At 48.9% G+C, this 20,976-nt stretch overlaps 1 protein-coding gene across 2 annotated transcripts in view; it reads right to left on the bottom strand.

Moving 5' to 3' along the window:
- LOC145350337 (receptor-type tyrosine-protein phosphatase-like N) overlaps positions 1-20,487 on the bottom strand; it is a 232,291-nt gene extending 211,804 nt beyond the window's left edge. For both annotated transcript variants that reach the window (XM_080199564.1, XM_080199563.1), the window contains exon 1: positions 20,237-20,487. In XM_080199564.1, coding sequence (XP_080055690.1) covers positions 20,237-20,354 — 118 coding nt within the window. In that variant the 5' untranslated portion in view covers positions 20,355-20,487. The remainder of the gene's footprint in view (positions 1-20,236) is intronic.
- Between the last annotated feature and the right edge of the window lie 489 nt (positions 20,488-20,976).

Below are 20,976 nucleotides of genomic sequence, written 5' to 3' on the forward strand. Positions count from 1 at the left end.
ACATATCCTTGTATCATCTGCAAACTTAGCCTTCAGTTCCATCTTCCAAATCGTTAATGTATTTTGTGAAAAATGGTGGTCCCAGTACTGACCCCTGAGGCACACCACTAGTCACCGGCTGCCATCCTGAGAAAGACCCCTTTATCCCCACTCTCTGCCTTCTGCCAGTCAGCCAATCCTCCATCCATGCCGGAATCTTATCCTTAACACCATGGAAACTTATTTAACAATCTCCTACGCAGCACCTTGTCAAAGGCCTTCTGGAAATCTAAATAAATCACGTCCATTGGTTCTCCTTGATCTAATTTCCTTGTTAGCTCCTCAAAGAACTCAAACAGATTTGTCAGACATGACGTCCCCTTGATGACTCAGTGCTGACTCAGTCCTTGTTTATCCGGCACTTCCAAGTACTCCGCGATCTCATCTTTAATAACGGTCTCAAAAATCTTGCCAATGACTGAAGTCAGGCTTAACTGGCCTATAATTTCCCATCTGCTGCCTCCCTCCCTTCCTGAACAGCGGTGTTACATTAGCTACTTTCCAGTCCTCCGGGAGCCTCCCTGTCTCCAGTGATTCCTGAAAGATCACCACCAATACCTCCACAATTTCCTCAGAGTTCATCTGGTCCAGGTGATTTATCCACCTTTAGACCTTTCAGTCTCCACAGAACCTTCTCCTTAGTGATGGCCACCTACACTCACCTGTACCCCCGGACTCTCCTGGAGCTCCGACACTGGTATCTCCCACAGTGAAGACTGATGCAAAGTAACTATTCAGTTCCTCTGCCATTGCTTTGTTTGTTATTCCTTCTCCAGCCTCATTTTCCAGTGGTCCAATCACTATTTTTGCCTCTCTTACCTTTTTATATATTGAAAAAAACTCTTCCTATTTTCTATTACTAGTTAGCTTACACTCACATTTCATCTTCTCCCCCCTTATTGCTTTTTTAGCTATCCACTGCTCACTCTTAAAGTCTTCCCAATCTTCTGGCTTCCCACTAACTCTTGCCATTTTGAATGCTTTCTCTTTTGTTTTTATGCTGTCCTCGACTTCCCTCACCAGCCATGGATGCCTCATCCTCCCCTTAGCACGTTTCCTCCTCCTCGGGATGAATTTCTGTTGTGTCTCCCGAATAAGAACATAAGAACATAAGAAATAGGAGCAGGAGTAGGCCATCTAGCCCTTCGAGCCTGCCCCGCCATTCAATAAGATCATGGCTGATCTGTTGTGGCTCAGTTCCACTTTCCCGCCCTCTCCCCATAACCCTTAATCCCCTCTCTTATCAAAAACCCATCAACCCGCGTCTTAAAAATATTTAGCGAGGCAGCCTCCACCACTTCAACGGGCAGAGAATTCCAGAGATTCACCACCCTTTGAGTGAAGAAGTTCCTCCTCAACTCCGTTCTAAACCGCCTCCCCTTTATCTTGAGGCTGTGCCCCCTAGTCCTACAAAAACTCCTGCCATTGCTGTTCCACTGTCTTCCCTGCTCTGGGCTCCCTTTCCCATCAACTCTGACCAGCTCCTCCCTCATGTCTTTGTAATTACCTTTATTTAGTTGTAATGCCGTTACATCTGACCCCAGCTTCTCCCTCTCAAACTGCAGGGTCAATTCGATCATATTGTGGTCACTGCTCCCTCAGAGTTCCTTCACCGTAAGTTCCCTAAACAAATCCGTCTCGTTCCACATCACCAAATCCAGAATTGCCTGTGCCTTAGTAGGTTCTGTCACAGGCTGCTCCACCTCTTAGACATTCCACAAACTCCTTTCTTTGGGATCCACTACCTGCCTGATTTTCCTCTAATAGTTCATGAATATCCTTTAGGGAAGCACATCTGTCATCCTTACCCGGACTGGCCTACACGTGACTCCAGACCCACAGCAATGTGGTTGACCCTACTGGAATGGCCAACTCAGCTCAAGGGGCAATTAAGGAGGGACAACAAATGCTTGGCCTTGCCAGCGACGCCCACACCCCCCTGAAAGAATAAAACACACGGGCGGCGCGGTAGCACAGTGCTTGGCACTGCTGCTTCACAGCTCCTGGGTCCTGGGTTCGATTCCCGGCTCGGGTCACTGTCTGTGTGGAGTTTGCACATTCTCCCCGTGTCGGTGTGGGTTTCCTCCGGGTGCTCCGGTTTCCTCCCACAGTCCAAAGATGTGCGGGTTAGGTTGATTGGCCATGCTAAGAAATTGCCCCTTAGTGTCCAGGGATGTGTAGGTTAGAGGGATTAGTGGGTATAATATGTAGGGATATGGGGGTAGGGCCTGGGTGGGATTGTGTTCGCTGCAGACTCGATGGGCCGAAGGGCCTCTTTCTGCACTGTAGAGTTCTATGATTCGAACCCATCCTCCATGCCTGCGATTGCGGACCTTCTGGCCAGCAATGCCTCATTTTATCCTCATTCTCGTGTTCAAATCACTCCATGGCTTTGCCCCTCTCTGTCTCTGTAACCCTCACCAACCCTCTGAAATCTCTGCTGTCTCTTGAGCTACTCCAGCGCAGCCACACTGGGAGCTGCCTGGGCATCGGGCTCTGGAACTCCCTACCTCGGTCACTCCCAAACTCTCTCCTCTTTCACAGAGGCTCTCTAAAGCCACCCTGTCCGACCGAGCACAGTCAGGGAGATTAGCAGGATAAACTGCTGGGGCAGAGGGTGGGCTTCAGTCCGATGGTCTGTCAGAGAGTCGGCACAGATTTGATGGGTTGAATGGCCTCGTTTTGCAGTAGTGATCACCTGTGCTGTTTTAACATAGGCACCACATCAATGTCAGTGCAGAATGGGCGGGGGGGGGGAAACGGGGGGGGAACAGGGGGAAAGGGCTCCGGAAGATGAATAATCTGAATATTTTCTGTTTCAATTATAGCATCAGGGAAGTGACTTAAACAAATGAACATAGTTTTATACATCCTCTTCTGCAAACCTCTCCTTTCTAAAGAGATGCTTTATTTTTAACCTCGAGTAATCAGAGCAGAAACTAATTTATTAACTCCCCCACACAAATTTGTAATAATATGTCAAACTGGCATCTAATAAAGCAGAGGTGGGCGGCAAGACAGAGAGGGACCAGGCGCGCGAGGGGGAGCGGGCGCGAGAGACAGATAGCCCAAGCGACTGAGAGACAGAGCGAGAGAAAGTGAGCGTGCAAGAGAGCAAGAGAGTGAGTGAGTGAGCGAGAGAGTGAACGAGAGAGAGCGAGCGAGCGAAAGAGTGAGTGAGAGAGAGAGAGAGAGCAAGAGAGAGAGAGAACGAGAGAGAGAAAGAGTGAGTGAGCGAGAGAGAGAGAGAGCAAGAGAGAGAAAGAACGAGAGAGAGAAAAAGAGAGCAGGCGAGAGAGCAAGAGCGAGAGATAGAGAGAGCGAGAGACAGCGAATCAATCTCCAGTCCTCCTGAGCTGCAGTCTGTGACTCATCTCTCCCGACCCAGAAGCTCAGTTTCTCATAACGCTCTTTCTGATATTATTTCATTTTAAATTTCCAAAGTGAGAATCGGTGCAAAATTTTTTTAAAAAAAGATTTGTTGCCGTGATGTCGCCTTTGGTCAGGCAAAGCATTCTAAACAGCTGGAATTAAAATGCCAACCTCTGCAGTGGTTAACTGGGTGAAGGCAGCTCAGTGTAATCTCGAGCTATGAGAATCAAACCTGTCCTGGTTATATCTGAGCTGATATTTTAATAATTGCTTATCGGCTTGCCCGCCTCATCAGCTCCTAATGAATTCTCAGCCCACAGACTGAATTCTAAATGTTCGCATCGCGTTAATTACCCTGAATCTCATTTCACACAAACAGCTTAACTGGCCCCTGGTCCACACCAGCCTCCTCCCTCCCCATCTCCACCTGCACTGTCAACACATTCTCCTAATTCAATCTGATTTGATTTATTATTGTCACATAAGTTTTACGTTCATTTATTAGTGTCACAAGTAGGCTGACATTAACACTGCAGTGAAGTTACTGTGAAATACACGCGTATTATCAAACAGTGAAAAATACTGTTTCTTGCATGCTATACCGACAAAGCATACTGTTCATAGAGTACATAGATCCCTCTGTGACTGGATCCTGAACTTCCTAACCTACAAACCACAATCAGTAAGGATAGGCAACAACTCCCCCTCCATGATCATCCTCAACACCGGTGTCCCACAAGGCTGTGTTCTCAGCTCCCAACTATACTCCTTACACACCTATGACCGTGTGGCCAAATTCCCCTCCAATTCGATGTTCAAGTTTGCTGATGACACCACTGTAGTGGGTCGCATCTCAAACAATGACGAGACAGAGTACAGGAATGAGACAGAGAATCTGGTGAACTGGTGCGGCAACAATAATCTCTCCCTCAATGTCAACAAAACCAAGGAGATTATCATCGACTTCAGGAAGTGTAAAGGAGAACATGCCCCTGTCTACATCAATGGGGATGAAGTGGAAGTGGTCAAGTTTTTAGGTGTCCAGATCACCAACAACCTGACCTGGTCCCTGCATGCTGACACTATAGTTAAGAAGACACACCAAAGCCTCTACTTTCTTGGAAGACTAAGGAAATTTGACATGTCAGCTACAACTTTCACCAATTTTTACAGATGCACCATAGAAAGCATTCTTTCTGGTTGTATCACAGCTTGGTCTGGGCTCCTGCTCTGCCCAAGACTGTAAGGAACTACAAAAGGTCGTGAACGTAGCCCAATCCGTCACGCAAACCAGCCTCCCATCCATTGACTCTGTCTACACTTCCTGCTGCCTCAGCAAAGCAGCCAGTATAATTAATGACCCCACGCACCCCAGTCATTCTCTCTTCCACCTTCTTCTGTTAGGAAAAAGATATAAAAGTCTGAGATCACATACCGACCGACTCAAGAACAGCTTCTTCCCTGCTGCTGTCAGACTTTTGAATGGACCTACCTTGCATTGAGTTGATCTTTCTCTACACCCTAGCTATGACTGTAACACTACATTCTGCACTCTCTCCTTTCCTTCTCTATGAATGGTATGCTTTGTCTGGATAGTGTGCAAGAAACAATACTTTTCACTATATGTTAATACATGTGACAGTAATAAATCAAATCAATCTTCAGGTTTCCCCTTAGGTGTATGGTCACTGTTTGCCTCACATACCCACTGTCGCTGTGTCTTCCAAATTCTCAACACTCATTGGATAAAGACATTTCTCCAAAATGTCTCACAGTGTGAGGCCATCGGTCCTTCTACCTTCTGTAAGCTCTCCGGGAGTTTTCCAGTTAACCACACTCTGCCCTTTTCCCCATCTCCTGCACGTTCTCTCTCTCCCCTCCACTCCTTGTCCACTTCTCTTTGAAAAGCTGTTGCAAAAACTCCTTCCTTGCTCAGCCATTCTGTGTTCAGTCAAACCCAAACCATCCCCCTGCCCTCTGTCTTCACTCTTCCGCTGACTGATTTCAATCATAGCACCCGACAGTGCAGAAAGAGGCCCTTCGGCCCATCGAGTCTGCACCGAACACAATCCCACCCAGGCCCTACCCCCATATCCCTACATATTATACCCACTAATCCCTCTAACCGACACATCCCTGGATACTAAGGGGCAATTTCTTAGCACGGCCAATCAACCAAACCCGCACATCTTTGGACTGTGGGAGGAAACTGGAGTACCCAGAGGAAACCCACACAGACACGAGGAGAATGTGCAAACTCCACACAGACAGTGACCCGAGCCGGGAATCGAACCCAGGACCCTGGAGCTGTGAAGCAGCAGTGCTAACCCACTGTGCTACCGTGCCACCCATTTACTATTCAATCCATTCCCATTTATTACCGACCAATCATCAAACCACGATGGTTCTCTATTTCAACATCAAAAAAATGGCTTCAATTTCCAGGGGGACAGAAACCGCGTATCGGCACAGGCTTGGTGGGCCGAAGGGCCTGTTCCTGCCCTGTATTGCTCTTTGTTCTGTCTCACACAAAGAAACTTGCATTTATATAGCGTCTTTCCCAACCTCAGTCTGTCTCTGAAGAATTTGACAGCCAATCAAAGTTTAGTCACTGTCAGAGTGTAACAGCCAATGGCAACAAACTCACACAAAAAGCAATCACGCTAATGGCCAGAAAACAAATCGCCAAGGAGGACATGGAAAGGATGTTTCCTCGTAGGTGAGTGCAGAACTAGGGGGCACTGTTTAAAATTAGGGGTCATCCTTATAAGACAGAGATGAGGAGAATGTGTTTCTCTCAGAGGGTGGTGGTGGGGGGTTCATTTACCCTTGCTAATCTCCCTGACAGTAAGGGGCAATTTATCACGGCCAATCCATCCAACCCGCACATTTTTCGGACTGTGGGAGGAAACCCACACAGACACGGGGAGAATGTGCAGACTCCATGCGTACAGTGACCCAAGGCTGGAATTGAACCCCGTTCCCTGGCAATGTGAAGCAGCAGTGCTAAGCACTGTGCCACCGTGCCATCCACGGTGTGTAAACATAGAGGGACAGCATTCACAGGGCTGTATGGTCTGTTCTCGCCCTTTATTTCTCAATCCTCGTTAGCTTCTATGCAGTTCTGTCGCAGCATTACACAAAATTATCAGCCACCAGGTGACACCAAGATGGGAGGCATAGTGGACAGCGAGGAAGGTTATCCCCAATTGCAACAGGATCTTGATCAATTGGGCCAGTGGGCTGACGAATGGCAGATGGAGTTTAATTTAGATAAAGGGGAGGTGATGCATTTTGGTAGATTGAACCAGGGCAGGACTTACTCAGTTAATGGTAGGGCATTGGGGAGAGTTACAGAACTAAGAGATCTGGGGTACATGTTCATAGCTCCTTGAAAGTGGAGTCACAGCTGAACAGAGTGGTGAAGAAGGCATTCAACATACTTGGTTTCATCGGTCAGAACATTGAATACAGGAGTTGGGATGTCTTGTTGAAGTTGTACAAGACATTGGTAAGGCCACACTTGGAATACTGTGTACAGTTCTGGTCACCCTATTATAGAAAGGATATTATTAAACTAGAAAGAGTGCAGAAAAGATTTACTGGGACTTGGTGGTTTGAGTTATAGGGAGAGGCTGGATAGACTGGGACTTTTTCTCTGGAGTGTAAAAGGCTGAGGGGTGATCCTATAGAGGTCTATAAAATAATGAGGGGCACAGATCAGCTAGATAGTCAATATCTTTTCCCAAAGGTAGGAGAGTCTAAAACTAGAGGGCATAGGTTTAAGATGAGAGAGGAGTGATACAAAACTGTCCAGAGAGGCAACTTTTTCCACAGAAGGTGGTGAGTGTCTGGAACAAACTGTCAGAGACTGTAGTAGAGGCGGGTACAATCTTGTCTTTTAAAATGCATTTAGACTGTTACATGGGTACAGAGGGATATGGGCCAAATGCGGGCAATTGGGACTAGCTTAGGGTTTAAAAAAAAGGGCAGCATGGACAGGTTGGGTTGAAGGGCCTGATGCTGGAAACCTGTATGACTCTATGACTCAAGCAATGGACAGCAGCCATGTTGTTAGTAATTGGCTTCAGTTTAATTTGTGAGAAGATTGCAGATTAACATTTCTCTCGTTCGCTCTCTTTAGCAGCTCACACTGACCCAAGAAGCCTTCAAATAGGACACGGATGTGAAAGGATATCACTCAGGTAGGAAGCTGCTTGGGCGAGATTGCAGAACACTTGTACATTTCCCTCCTGCACTCTCCCCTTTGACCCCTCGCCAGATCCATCCGACCTCCCAGCGAAGCGAGCGTCACTGCCCACCTCCGAATGGAACGCCAGCTGCAACCTGGGTCCTGGTACCCATCACCAAGAGGGCCTCAACAGAGACTGAGCTGGTGACCCCTGAAGCACGTAGCTGCCAGACCTGGGCCTCGGGCAGGTAGTGAGAGACTGAGGGAATGGGCAAGGGGGAAAAACCTATTGTCCTCGGTATAGAGGGAGCACAGTGAAGGTTTACCAGGCTGATTCCTGGCATGGCAGGTCTGTCACACGAGGAGAGACTAAGTCAGTTCAGATTACGTTCACTGGAGTTTAGAAGAGTGAGAGGGGATCTCCTAGAAACTTATAAAATCCTAACAGGGTAGATTCAGGAAGAATGTTCCCAATGGTGGGGGAATCCAGAATGAGAGATCACAGTTATTAAAGTTTATTAATTAGTCACAAGTAGGCTCACATTAACATTTCAATGAGGTTAGAGGGAAAATCCTCTCGTCGCCACACTCTGGCACCTGTTCGAGTACACTGAGGGAGAATTTAGCATGGCCAATGAGCTTAACCAGCACGTCTTTCAGACTATGGGAGGAAACCCACACAGACATGGGGAGAATGTGCAGACTCCACACAGACAACGACCTAAGCCGGGAATCGAACCCGGGTCTCTGGCGCTGTGAGGCAGCAGTGCGAACCACTGTGCCACGCCATGAGGATAAAGAGTAAATTTCTTCACCCAGAGCGTGGTAAATATGTGGAATTCACTAACACAGAAAGCAGTTGAGGCCAAAATGTTGTGTGATTTTAAGAAAGAATTAGATTTCTCTCTTGGGGGTAAAGGAATCAAGGGATATGTCCTCAGCAACCTACCCATTGCTGATGTGTCTATTCAAGACAATGTTTATAGGAGTGATCACTAAGACAAAGTTCTATCTTCATGCTGGAATACCATCCATTGGGTTAGGTCACACCACACTGTTGCTCCTCTATCTTACGTTCTTAAATACATGGTCAAAACCTGTCAACTATCACATTGCTGTTTGCTGCGCACAAATTGGCTGCTACTTTTCCTACACTACAATGAAAAGTATTTCTTTAGCCATAAAGCAACTTGGGGTATCACAAAGTCATGAAAGTTTTCCTGGTGTCTCAACATTCCCTGCAATAGCACGTAGATAAATTGTGTTGAGTTATCCTATCATGGGATGTGGGCATTGCTGGCTAGGCCAGCATTTATTACCCATCCCTAATTGCCCTCAAGAAGATGCTGCCTTCTTGAACCACTGCAGTCCATGTGTGGTGTAGACACATCCACAGTGCTGTTAGGGAGGGAGTTCCAGGATTTTGACCCAGCGACAGTGAAGGAACGGCCGATATATTTCCAAGTCAGGATGGTGAGTGACTTGGAGGGGAACCTGCAGGTGGTGGTACCTGCTGCCCTCGTCCTTCCAGGTGGTTGAGATGGGGATTTGGAAGGTGTCGTTGAAGGAGCCTTGGTGAGTCGCTGCAGTGCATCTTGTAGATGGTACACACAGCTGCCAATGTGGTGGAGAGAACAAATGTTGAAGATGATAAATGAGGTGCCAATCCAGTTGTGGAATCTTCCTGTGTACAAGACAGTGACTGTATTTGCCTCCCTGTCAGTGCTGACTGCAGTGTCAAGGTGAATACACGGTGTGTGAGGTGATTGTAGTGAAACATTGGTTCCAATCCAAGTCTTTCTCACCCCAGTATGGGGGCTGAAAGGGTTAAATGCTGAGTGTCATGACCCTAGACTTGGAATTGTTTAAATGTGGAAGTCTGGGGGTCGATTTCATTGAGTTATTTAAGATGATTGACAGGGAAGGTGGATAGGAGTTACATCCTTTGCTGGTGAGTAGATAACAAGGTAGAGAAGGAAACAGCACAGTAAAACGGAGAGATAAGAATGCTCGCCTGAACTGGCTTTTCCTTCAAATTAGAACCAGGAGTTTAGCAGTGATGTGAGAGTGGAAATCCGGAACTCTCTCCGTCAAAGTGCTGTTGAGGTTGGTGTTGGGGGTGGGGGTGGGGGAGTGGAGCAATTGGTTGGAGTTAAGATACAGCTATGATCTGCCTCACAGCGCCAGGGACCCGGTTCGGGTCACCGTCTGTGCGGAGTCTGCACATTCTCCCCGTGTCTGAATGGGTTTCCTCCGGGTGCTCCAGTTTCCTTCCACAGTCCGAAAGACGCGCTGGTTAAGGCGCATTGGCCGTGCTAACTCCTCCCGCAGTCTACCCGAACAGATCGTGGCGACTAGGGGATTTTCACAGTAACTTCATTGCGGTGTTAACGAAAAGCTGACCTGCGACCGACAGTTAAAATTTTAACTACCTGGCTGAAAGGGTGGAACAGACCCGAGGGGCTGAATGGCCTCCTCCTGTCCTTATAACTGCTCCAGTCGGCTGCGTGAAGCTGTGTTTTGCTGCCCTCCCCCCCCCACACAAAACTCCACACGAGACATTTTTAATTTGGATATTTTGCCTGAAGCGAGATGGTATAAAATTAAATGACCTGTTTTGGGAAGGAAAGAATGGCTTTGTTACTGCAGGCAGAAAGACAGAATTCATGTCTACAGATCATTAAAACTTGTCTCCCAATTATTAATGCGATTGGGATAAATTCCCCCACAAAAAACACACATGGAATATAAGACCCAGTCCCTCGAATATTGGTTTCAGGAAAGCAGTGACACTAAAGATTGAGACCAATGTTCAGATCCTGCAATCTGCTCCAGCAAACTGTTCCAGTTTATTTACATAAAACTCACTTCCCCTTTCCTAATGCCTTCCACAACGATATCAGTTATTGATAATATTCCAGGCGGAAGTCAATGGATTTTACTCCCTTTTATTCTTCCTTGGGACGTGGGTATTGCTGGCAGGGCCAGCATTTATTGCCTGTCCCTAATTGCTCCTGAACTGTGTGTCTGACTCAGCTCAGGGCAGTTAAGAGTCAACCACATTGGCTCTGGCTCTGGAGTCACATGTAGGCCAGACCGGGTAAGGACGGCAGATTTCCTCCCCTAAAGGACATTAGTGAACCAGCTGGGTTTTTTGAGGCTAGTAAAATTACAGCACAGGCTCAGGCCCTTCGGCCCTCCAAGCCTGCACCGACCCGTGCTGCCCCCGACTGAACTAAAGCCACTTACCCTTCCAGGGACCGTATCCCTCTATTCCCATCCTATTCATGTATTTGTCCAGACGCCCCTTAATACTCACTATCGTATCTGCTTCCATTACCTCCTCCTGCAGCGAGGTCCAGGCACCCACTCTGTGTAAAAAAAACTTGCCTCGTACATCTCCTTTAAACTTTGCCCCTCTCACCTTAACCCTGTGCCTCCTAGTAATTGACTCTTCCACCTGGGAAAACGCTTCTGACTATCCACTCTGTCCATGCCTCTCATAATCTTGTAGACTTCTATCAGGTCTCCCCTCAAACTCTGTCATTCCAGTGAGAACAAACCCAGTTTCTCCAACCTCTCCTCGTAGCTAATGCCCTCCATACCAGGCAACATCCTGGTAAATCTTTTCTGCACCCTCTTCAAAGCCCCCACACCTTTCTGGTAGTGTGGCGACCAGAATTGAACACTATATTCCAAGTGCGGCCGAACCATAAAACTGCAACATGTCTTGCCAATTTTTAAACTCAATATCCAAGTGATGAAGATAAGCATGCCATATACCTTCTTGACTACCTTATCCACCTGCGTTGCCACTTTGTGACCTGTGTGCCTGTACACCAGATCCCTCTGCCTATCAATACTCTTCAGGGTTCTGCCATTTACTGTATAGTAAATATATTCCAGATTTATTAATTACATTTAAATTGCACCAGCTGCCAATAGTGGGATTTGAACCCGCGTCCCCCAGGCATTAACCTAGGTCTCTAAATTGCCAGTGACATTACCACTACATCACCATCTCCTTAAAGGGAACTGGGGGGTGAAAGGCCCCAGAATAGATCAGAGAGTGGGATAGATGGACACTGAGACCAGAGGTCAAACAAAAAATAGGTGAGGATAGGTATTGAGTCAATGAGGTGTTTTATTGAATGCTAACACTGAAAACACCAACACATCATTTGGTTGTAAGATTTAATTGAGTATTTCACCCCAGTGTTAAACTATGTGGCTTTTAATCAAAGTCCCAACTGTAACTTGGTGGAAATTCTTATCGTATGGAATGTAGAAATCTCAAAACCACGCTTGGCTGTGGGTGAAGTTGATCCTCTAAATCCAATCGTCCCAAAGTTTTGTCCCACCCAATCATTCAGGTAAATGATTTAACTTTATGGGCAGCACGGTGGCACAGTGATTAGCACTGTGGCCTCACAGCTCCAGGGACCCAGAATTAATTCCCGGCTTGGGTCACTGTCTGCGCAGATTCTCCCCCCGTGTCCATGTGGGTTTCCTCCGGGTGCTCCCGTTTCCTCCCGCAGTCCAAAGATGTGCGGGTTTGGTGAGTTGGCTGTGCTAAATTGCCCCATCGTAGGGAGACTGGCAGGGTAAATGTATGGGGTTGTGGAATAGGGGGGTGGGTGAGGCTGTTGTCGGTGTGGACTTGATGGGCCGAATGGCCTCTTTCTGCACTGTTAGGGATTCTATGGTTAACAATCTCAGGCCCTGCCACAGTGCAGCACTCCAGGAAGGCAATGGGCCTGAATGCTGGGGAGATCGATACAGTGACTGTCCGCCTCACAGAGCAGAGTCTCACTCACCCATTCAGGCTCAGGAGCCTCGACAGTTTCCAATTTGAATTTGCTGCTACTTAGAGATCAGTATGTTTGACCTACTTCGGTTCCTGGGCTAACAGAGCCCCAGATTTAAAACTCTTCTCTTCAAATCTGCGCATGACCTTACTTCCCCACACCCCCCATCACCGTAACCTCCTCCAGAATCTCGGAGATCTTGGGATTTCCCCAACTCCGGCCTGCAGTGTGTTGGATTTTTACTGCTCTGTTATGAGCCATGTTGTAGAGAGAAATACCCTCGTTAGCCTCTCTGCTTTTCTCACTCTCCCTCACGATAACCTCTTTGGCCCGATTACACTTCTGTGGAGCAACTTTGCAGATCACAGAATCCCTACAGTGCAGAAGGAGGCCACTCAGCCCATTGCACCTACACTGACAATAATCCCCACCCAACTCTATACCCGTAACCCCACAGATTTACCCTGCTAATCCCGGATCCTGACACTAAGGGGCAGTTTAGCCTGGCCGATCCACCGAATCAGCCTGTCTTTCGGACTGTGGGAGGAAACCGGAGAACGCGGAGGAAACCCATGCAGACACGGGGAGAACATGCAAACTCCACACAGACAATGACCCAAGCTGTAAATTGAACCCAGGTCCCTGGTGCTGTGAGGCAGCAGTGCTCACCACCGTGCCGCCCTTCGGATGCTTTACTACACTTGAAGGTGCTATATGAATGCACATTGTTGTTATTTTATGTAAAATAAGATGAATATAAAGCGCGCCAGGCTGGAGGTGCACAGGACGGGGTACACACTCACACACCACCTATTCTCCCATCTCCATATAAAGCTGCATTTACCTGGCAACGGCCATTGTAACCAAGCAACCTCCAGAGATAAAGACCACAGCAAGGACCAGGAATTAAAGAAAAAGCAAGGCTGGAAACTCTTTGTTAAATTGAGAAGCAAAGAGAAAAGGCGGTGAATGAGGAGGGCACATGGCCCAGAGTGGAGGATAGTGTCAGACCGTGAGGGAGAGGCCTGGGGTTTTTATTAAGAGTTTATTTCATTAGTGTCACAAGTAGGCTTACATTAACACTGTAATGAAGTTACTGTGAAACTCCCCTGGTTGCCACACTCCGGTGCCTGTTCGGGTACACCGAGGGAGAATGTAGCACGGCCGAGGCACCCTAACCAGCACCTCTTTTAAACTGTGGGAGGAAACTGGAGCAGCTGGAGAAAACCCATGTAGTGGGCATCGGGCAGTGCCAAGTGGGCAGGACCTTTTGGGGTCTGTGGGGGGATGATCGGTGGGTGGGAGGCGTGGCAGAGGGAGAGAGTTGGCAATGACAGATCGGCGCACGCGCAGTGGCGCACTCAGCGCTATACTGCCGGCTCTCCAGCGGGAATAGGCTCCACCCACAGATTTTCAGCATGTATCTCTCTGAGGCACCCTGCAGTGCTCAGAGTGTGGGAGATTCATTCTGAAAAATCCCACTAAACAAAAACCAGCCAGACTGACTCCTGTTTTCACACGAATTTGGCATTTAGAATTTGTTTGGGAGAATCCCAGCTTTGGTGTTCTCAAGCTCACCTTCAGGCTTATGTACGTCCAATCGAGGCTGACACACTTGCTGAGGGAATGCTGCACAGTCAGAGGTGTTGCACCTTGGGTGAGATGTTTTACCTGGACAGTTTAATGTAAAAGACACCCCCCTGGCCCTACTCCCCCCCACCCCAGCCCGGCAACAAGGGTACTTAGCATCGCCCACACATCCTATGAGTGAACTTTGTCAGGTGAGTTCTCCTCTCCTCTCCCCTCCCTACCGCACGCCCCCAACCCTCACCCTGGGGCCAACATTTACCCCTCAAATCAACATCCATAAAAACAAACCAAAAGAGGAAAATCTCAGCAGGTTCTGTGAGGAGGGAAAGGAGCTGACATTCTGTGTTCAAGTGACCCTTTGTCAAAGCTAAAATGGCCAGTTAACCTGTTTTTCTAAAAACAATAATAGGTTAACTGGCCGTTATCACATTGCTATTTGTGGGATCTTGCTGTGCGCATATTGGATGCTTTTTTTCCCCTGCATTACAACAGTGGATCGAATGTCAAAGAATAACTGACTAGCAGCACAGGCCATCTTTCCCTCGGTTCACAACCAGTGTGGGGAGAGGGGCAGGGGGATGGGGAGAGAGGTAACTGAGTGTTGGACCTCACTCCTCTACCCAAATCCATCCAGCCAGTCTTCCCTGGGGAATTCAGTCAGTGGCCTCAAGGAGGGGAGGTGGGCACAGGGTGGAGGGGTGTGTGTGTGGGGGGGGGGGGGTGGTGTGCAGGCTGGGTGCCCCTGGATAGGCAGAAACCCCTGTGCCCAATCCCATCCTCACCAGACACATTTTCCCAGGGGAGCGATCACAGTAATTCCCAGGGGGGGGGGCAACGTGAGGGAGCAGAGGACAAGGATCTCACAAACAGGGATGTCTGAATGAGCAGGCGGATTCCGGGGAGGGTGGGGCTGGGGAGGTATTGACTAGGTTAGGATTGTTTTCGATGAGGGGGGGAATCTCACAGAGATTTATAAAATTCTAACAGGATTAGACAGGGAGGATGTTCCCGATGGTGGGGGTAGTCCAGAACCAGGGGGTCACAGTCTGAGGATTGGGGGTAGACCATTTAGGACGGAGACGAGGAGACATTTCTTCACCTGGTGAGCCTGTGGAATTCATTCCCACAGGAAGTAGCTGATGCCAAAACATGGAATGTATGCAAGAGGTGGCTGGATAGAGCACTCGGGGCGAATGGGATCAAAGGTTATGGGGAGAAAGCAGGATCAGGCTATTGAGTTGGACTATCAGCCATGATCGTGGTGGATGGTGGAGCAGGCTCAAAGAGCCAAATGGCCTCCTCCTGCCCCTATCTTCTATGTTTCTATGACCAGTTGTTGGTGGAGGGATAAACTTTAGCCAGAACGTCATCTCCCACCTCCCAATGCAAAGGGAGGGGCCTCGGCTTAACCCCTCATCTGAGAGACGCCACCGTGCAGCACTCCCTCAGTAACGCACTGGGCGTGTCGGCCCAGGCAATGGGTTCAGGGCTCAGGCAGAAGGCAAGACATTACCACAACACAGCCAGTGCAGACACCCATATAAAGCAGCTTCTACATTCACAAAGGGTTGTGTGACCATCACTAACATAATTACCTAGAAACACCGTCATCGCACTCTGCTCAATCTACAGCGAGATATTTTCTCTCTACGCTGTGTGAGTCTTTTAAGAACCATTATATTTTCCTCACATTACACATCCTTTTGCAAAGCAACGGAAGATTTCTCAGATCCATTACCACGTTCTGTATTACCGTTAGGTCATGTCCCCAGACCAGACCAGACACGGTTCTCAAGGTCAGACAGTCACTGAGGAGTAAACATGCTTTCTTTAAAAAAAAATACGGTTCCTGATATTGGAAAGGAGGGAGATTGTAACTGACAAAGGGCTGGAGCTCAGTTCTTTGCACAGGGCAATGAGACTCGCATAGAAATAGGTCACAATTATTCTGCCCTACTCAGCACTCTGCATCCCCGGGCAGACAAATCCTGCTTCCCGTTCGGTCATTCCTGCCACACGTTCCCCCTGCGCCCCCCCCCCCCATCCCCACTCACACCAACATCCCCAAAAGCCTAATTTCCAAAAAAACACTGCATCGCACAAATGTCAAAGAGTGAGGCCCCTCCCTGCCCCGGACAAATAACATCCTCTGATATAGACTTCATTAGTTTTCCTTTGAAAATTCCTTGTTGGAATTTGCTCCCGACACTTCCCCATCTTTCTTATTTATTATTTCAGTGGACGTGGGCGTCGCTGGCAAGGCAACCACATTTGTAATGGGTCTGGAGTCACGTGTAGGCCAGACCGGCTAAGACGGGTCGATTTTTTGGCGATTGTTGGTAGTTTCAGTCAGACACCGTGACTGAGGCAAACTTCACCTTCACAGAATCCCTACAGTGAAGAAGGCCATTCGGCCCATTAAGTCTGTACCAATCACAATCCCACCCAGGCCCTATTCCTTATTCACCCTGTTAATCCCCCTGACACTAAGGTCAATCTACCTAACATCTTTGGATTGTGGGAGGATAGCAGAGGAAACCCACGCAGACACGGGGAGAATGTGCAAACCCCACCCAGACAGTGACCCGAGGCTGGAATTGAACCTGGGTCCCTGGCGCTGTGAAGCAGCAGTGCTAAGCACTGTGCCCTGTGCCGCCCTAAACAGTCCAGATTTATTAACTGAACTTAAATTGCCCTGGTGGGATTTGAACCCACGTCCCCAGAGCATTAGTCTGGGCCCCTGGATTACTATCCAATGACATTACCACTGCACCACTCTCCCCAAACACCCTTGCTACACTCACCAGCACAGTCACTTAAACCACCATCCTCTCAACCCAGAGCTGCCGGTGATGACATCAGCCAAGCTAATCAGGTTGGCTTGCTCGAGTATGAACTACTTGATAAGTGGGTGGCACTGGTTAGCGCTGCTGCCTCACAGCGCCAGGGACCCAGGATCGATTCCTGGCTTGGGTCACTGTCTGTGTGGAGTTTACACATTCTCCCTGTGTCTGCGTGGGTTTCCTCCGGGTGCCCCGGTTCCCTCCAAAGGTGGGCGGATTAGGTGGATTGGCCATGCTAAACTTTCCCTTAGTGTCAGGGGGACTACTGGCTAGGGTAAATACATGGGGTTATGGGGATAGGGGCTGGGTGGGATGGTGGTTGGTGCAGACTCGATGGGCCGAATGGCCTCTTTCTGCACTGTAGGGATTCTACGATCGTCACCTGCACACAATTTAAAGGCACAAGAAGAGGTACCTGATGAGTCCGAATTGATGGTTAAATCAGAGAGCTTCGTGCTCCCTATTTAAAGCAGGTCTGTCAGACTCCCAGCCTGCATTCAGCTGGAGAGCAACTGGAGAGCTGGCTGTGTACAGATGTATGGTGTAAATAAAGTAACTTGGTGACGGGACTTTCACCTCCGTGGAGTTATTACGGTGTCACTTTTCCAAATGGATTTAGTGACGACCAGATCACTCATACGTCTTGAAGTGGTGAAATTGAATTTAACAAAGAGTTATTCAGAAGCACTGGTTCGATTCTCTCTCCACAGATGCTGTCAGACCTGCTGAGATTTTCTGATTTTATTTCAGATTCCAGCATCGGCAGACAATTCACTTCTTTGTTGTATTTCGACTTTCTACCTGGTTTAATATTAAATTCTATTTTAATAAACTCACCCTCCTCTTTGTGTCTGGCTAACTTCTCTCTGATGTGGAGATGCCGGCGTTGGACTGGGGTAAAAACAGTGAGGAGTCTCACAACACCAGGTTACAGTCCAACAGGTTTAATTGGTAGCATGAGCTTTCGGAGCAGTCCGGGAGCCGCAGAAGGAGCCGAGCCCCCGGGAGTTAATGGTTTGTGCTACCAAATAAACCAGTTGGACTTTAACCTGGTGTTATGAGGCTCCTTACTGTAACTCCGATTGAAATGAACTCGTCCCACGGAGCGGGAGGTGTTTACTGAATACTGCGCCGGTCTCTAAACTGCGAAGCCATGCCCTACTCCAGAACTGACTGACCCCAGGTGAAACATCCACATCAAACGTGGGTGCAAAATCCTTCCACGCCACTCCCCAAGGATGAAGAGAGCAGAGTGACGCACACATCATCATTATATCTGCTCAATTATCCCCTTCCCTCAGAATCTCTCCAAGTGCCAACATTAGCCGCTCCCTTCTCTCCAGCAAGGCAATTATTCCATTTCTATCTCCTCTTGCCTTTACACTTTCATCATTTAATCCCATCACCATCCATTCCATTCTAATCTGCCACTTTTTTCTCCCTTTCCTCACTGACGTGAGGGTAAATGGTTTCTATTTAAATAGAATGGCAGCGTTGGAGATAACCAGTCAGAGGGAATGAAACACCAACTACTGGGAACACTCACAGAACAGGCGGCTATTCCCAATCCCATCCTAGCTAACCCCCAATTCACAGAAAATCTAAGATGCAGACAAGAGGCCATTCGGCCCACTGAGTCTGCACCAACAATGATCCCACCCAAGCCCTATTCTCTGTAACCCCACACGCTTACTCTGAATTCCTGCTTTAACTTTTCCCGGATCCGATGAAAGATCATCGACCTGAACCATCAACTCTCTTCCTCTCTCCACAGACGCTGTCTGCCCTGTGACCATTTCCAGGAGTTGGTGTTTTACTCTCTCTGACCACTTACCCCAGCCCTCCCATTCCGCTTAAACAGAACCATTAATCTGCCTCCTTGTCTTTGCCCACTCATTCACCCTCCAAACATCCAATTCTATTGCAATCGAAACATTAACTAAACTTTAAAGATTTGGGCAAGACGTACAGTGTTGGGGGGAGGAGGGTGGGTGGTGCGGGGGGAGGAGGACGGGCGGTGTGGGGGGAGGAGGACGGGCGGTGTGGGGGGCAGGAGGGTGGGCGGTGATGGCGAGGAGGGTGGGCGGTGTGGGGGAGGGAGGAGGGCGGGCAGTGATGGCAAGGAGGGTGGGCGGTGTTGGTTGTGAGGGAGGTTTCGTTTTGGACACAGTGGGTGGGAATAGCCTGGAACTCGCTGTCCACACTGGCGGTGGAAACAGCATCAACCAACAGCAATTGGACTGGGTCCATGAGGGAAATGCACTCTCAACGGGTACAGACACAACAGGACAATGAGACTGACTGGGGAGAGCCAGCAGGCAATCAATGGGCCAAATAGCCTCCATGACCTCCTCACAGTTTGGCTCTACCCCCAATCCTGCCTAACTCCCAATCCACAGAATCACTACAGTGCAGAAGGAGGTGATTCGGCCCATCGAATCTGTACTAATCCCAGCCAGACCCTATCCCTGTAACCCCACATATTTACCCTGCTAATCCCCCTGATGCTGTTGGGCAATTTAGCACGGCCAATCCACCTGACCAGCACATCTTTGGAGTGTGGGAGGAAACCGGAGCACCCGGAGGAAACCCATGCAGACACGAGGAGAGTGTGCAAACTCCACACAGACAGTGACCCAAGCCGGGAATCGAACCCAGGTCCCTGGCGCTGTGAGGTAGCAGTGCTAACCCACTGAGCCACCCTAAATACAAGAAATAACTTAGGCCTACTCACTGCCTGGTTATACCCTCAATCCTGGATATACCCCCCCCAATCCTGGATATACACCCCAATCCTGGATATACCCCCCAATCCTGGATATACCCCCCAATCCTGGATATACCCTCAATGCTGGATATACACCCCCATCCTGGATATACCCTCAATCCTGGATATACCCCCCATCCTGGATATACACCCCCATCCTGGATATACACCCCCATCCTGGATATACCCTCAATCCTGGATATACACCCCCAATCCTGGATATACCCTCAATCCTAGATATACACCCCCAATCCTGGATATACCCCCAATCCTGGATATACCCCCCAATCCTGGATATACCCTCAATCCTAGATATACCCCCCATCCTGGATATACCCTCAATCCTGGATATACACCCCCAATCCTGGATATATCCCCCAATGCTGGATATACCCCCCAATCCTGGATATACCCCCCAATTCCACCTGTACCCCAATCTGGACTATATTCAATACTGGAATACCCCCAATCTGGGTTATACCCCACCCCCAGCTGTACCCCCAATTCTACCCTCCCTCACCCCCCCCCCCAATCCTATGTAAACACGGGCAGTAACTGAGCCCTGCTGAGTGCCCATTCCCAGTAGCTGTTGATGCCAGTGTGGAGCGGGGACACGGTTCCTTACCGTAGGTGTGGGGGCTGCAGTTTCCCCCTGGCAGCAGCAGCAGCAGGAGGAGGAGGAGGAGGTGGAGGTGGAGAGGCAGCGGGGAGCGGAGCTGCAGCGCCGGCTTCATCCTCGCCATCCGCCCCGGGCACCGAGGCAGGGAGGAGCTGGGTCACCTTGAGCCGCTTACATGGCCAGCGGGGAGCCGGGCGGCGCGGAGCCGGGCGCCGGGCGGAGAGTTGCGCCGTTCACTGCGCCAACAGCTGATTCTGCCCAAGAAATGGATACATCGGGGCGCGTCCCCGCGGGGGGGGGGGGGGGGCTGACGTCAACCGGGAGCGCGCATTACATCAAAGCCAAAATGTAAGCTTGCAAAACCCTCCCTAATGTTCATTCATCGCAAAGACTCACAGACAACCCCCTGCCAACCCTACAACCCAAACTGGCATCGCATTCCTGTCTGCACACATCTCCAAAACACAGGAGACTGTGTGTGCATCTGTAATTGTGCATTGATATCATTGATTTAATTTGATTTATTATTATCACATGTATTAGTATACTTTGAGAATTATTTAGTATACAGTGAGAACAATACTTCCCACTGTATATTAATACAATAAGAACAAGTATTGTTTCTTGCGCGCTATACAGAAAAAGCATAGCCTCGGGTATGATGTTGTGATGCCAGTGTTGGACTGGGGTGGGCGCAGTAAGAAATCCCACAACAACTAGTTAAAGCCCAACAGGTTTATTTGGAA

This window comes from Carcharhinus amblyrhynchos, chromosome 11, assembly GCF_965287045.1.
Source record: "Carcharhinus amblyrhynchos chromosome 11, sCarAmb.v2.hapA, whole genome shotgun sequence".
Lineage (NCBI taxonomy): Eukaryota > Metazoa > Chordata > Chondrichthyes > Carcharhiniformes > Carcharhinidae > Carcharhinus > Carcharhinus amblyrhynchos.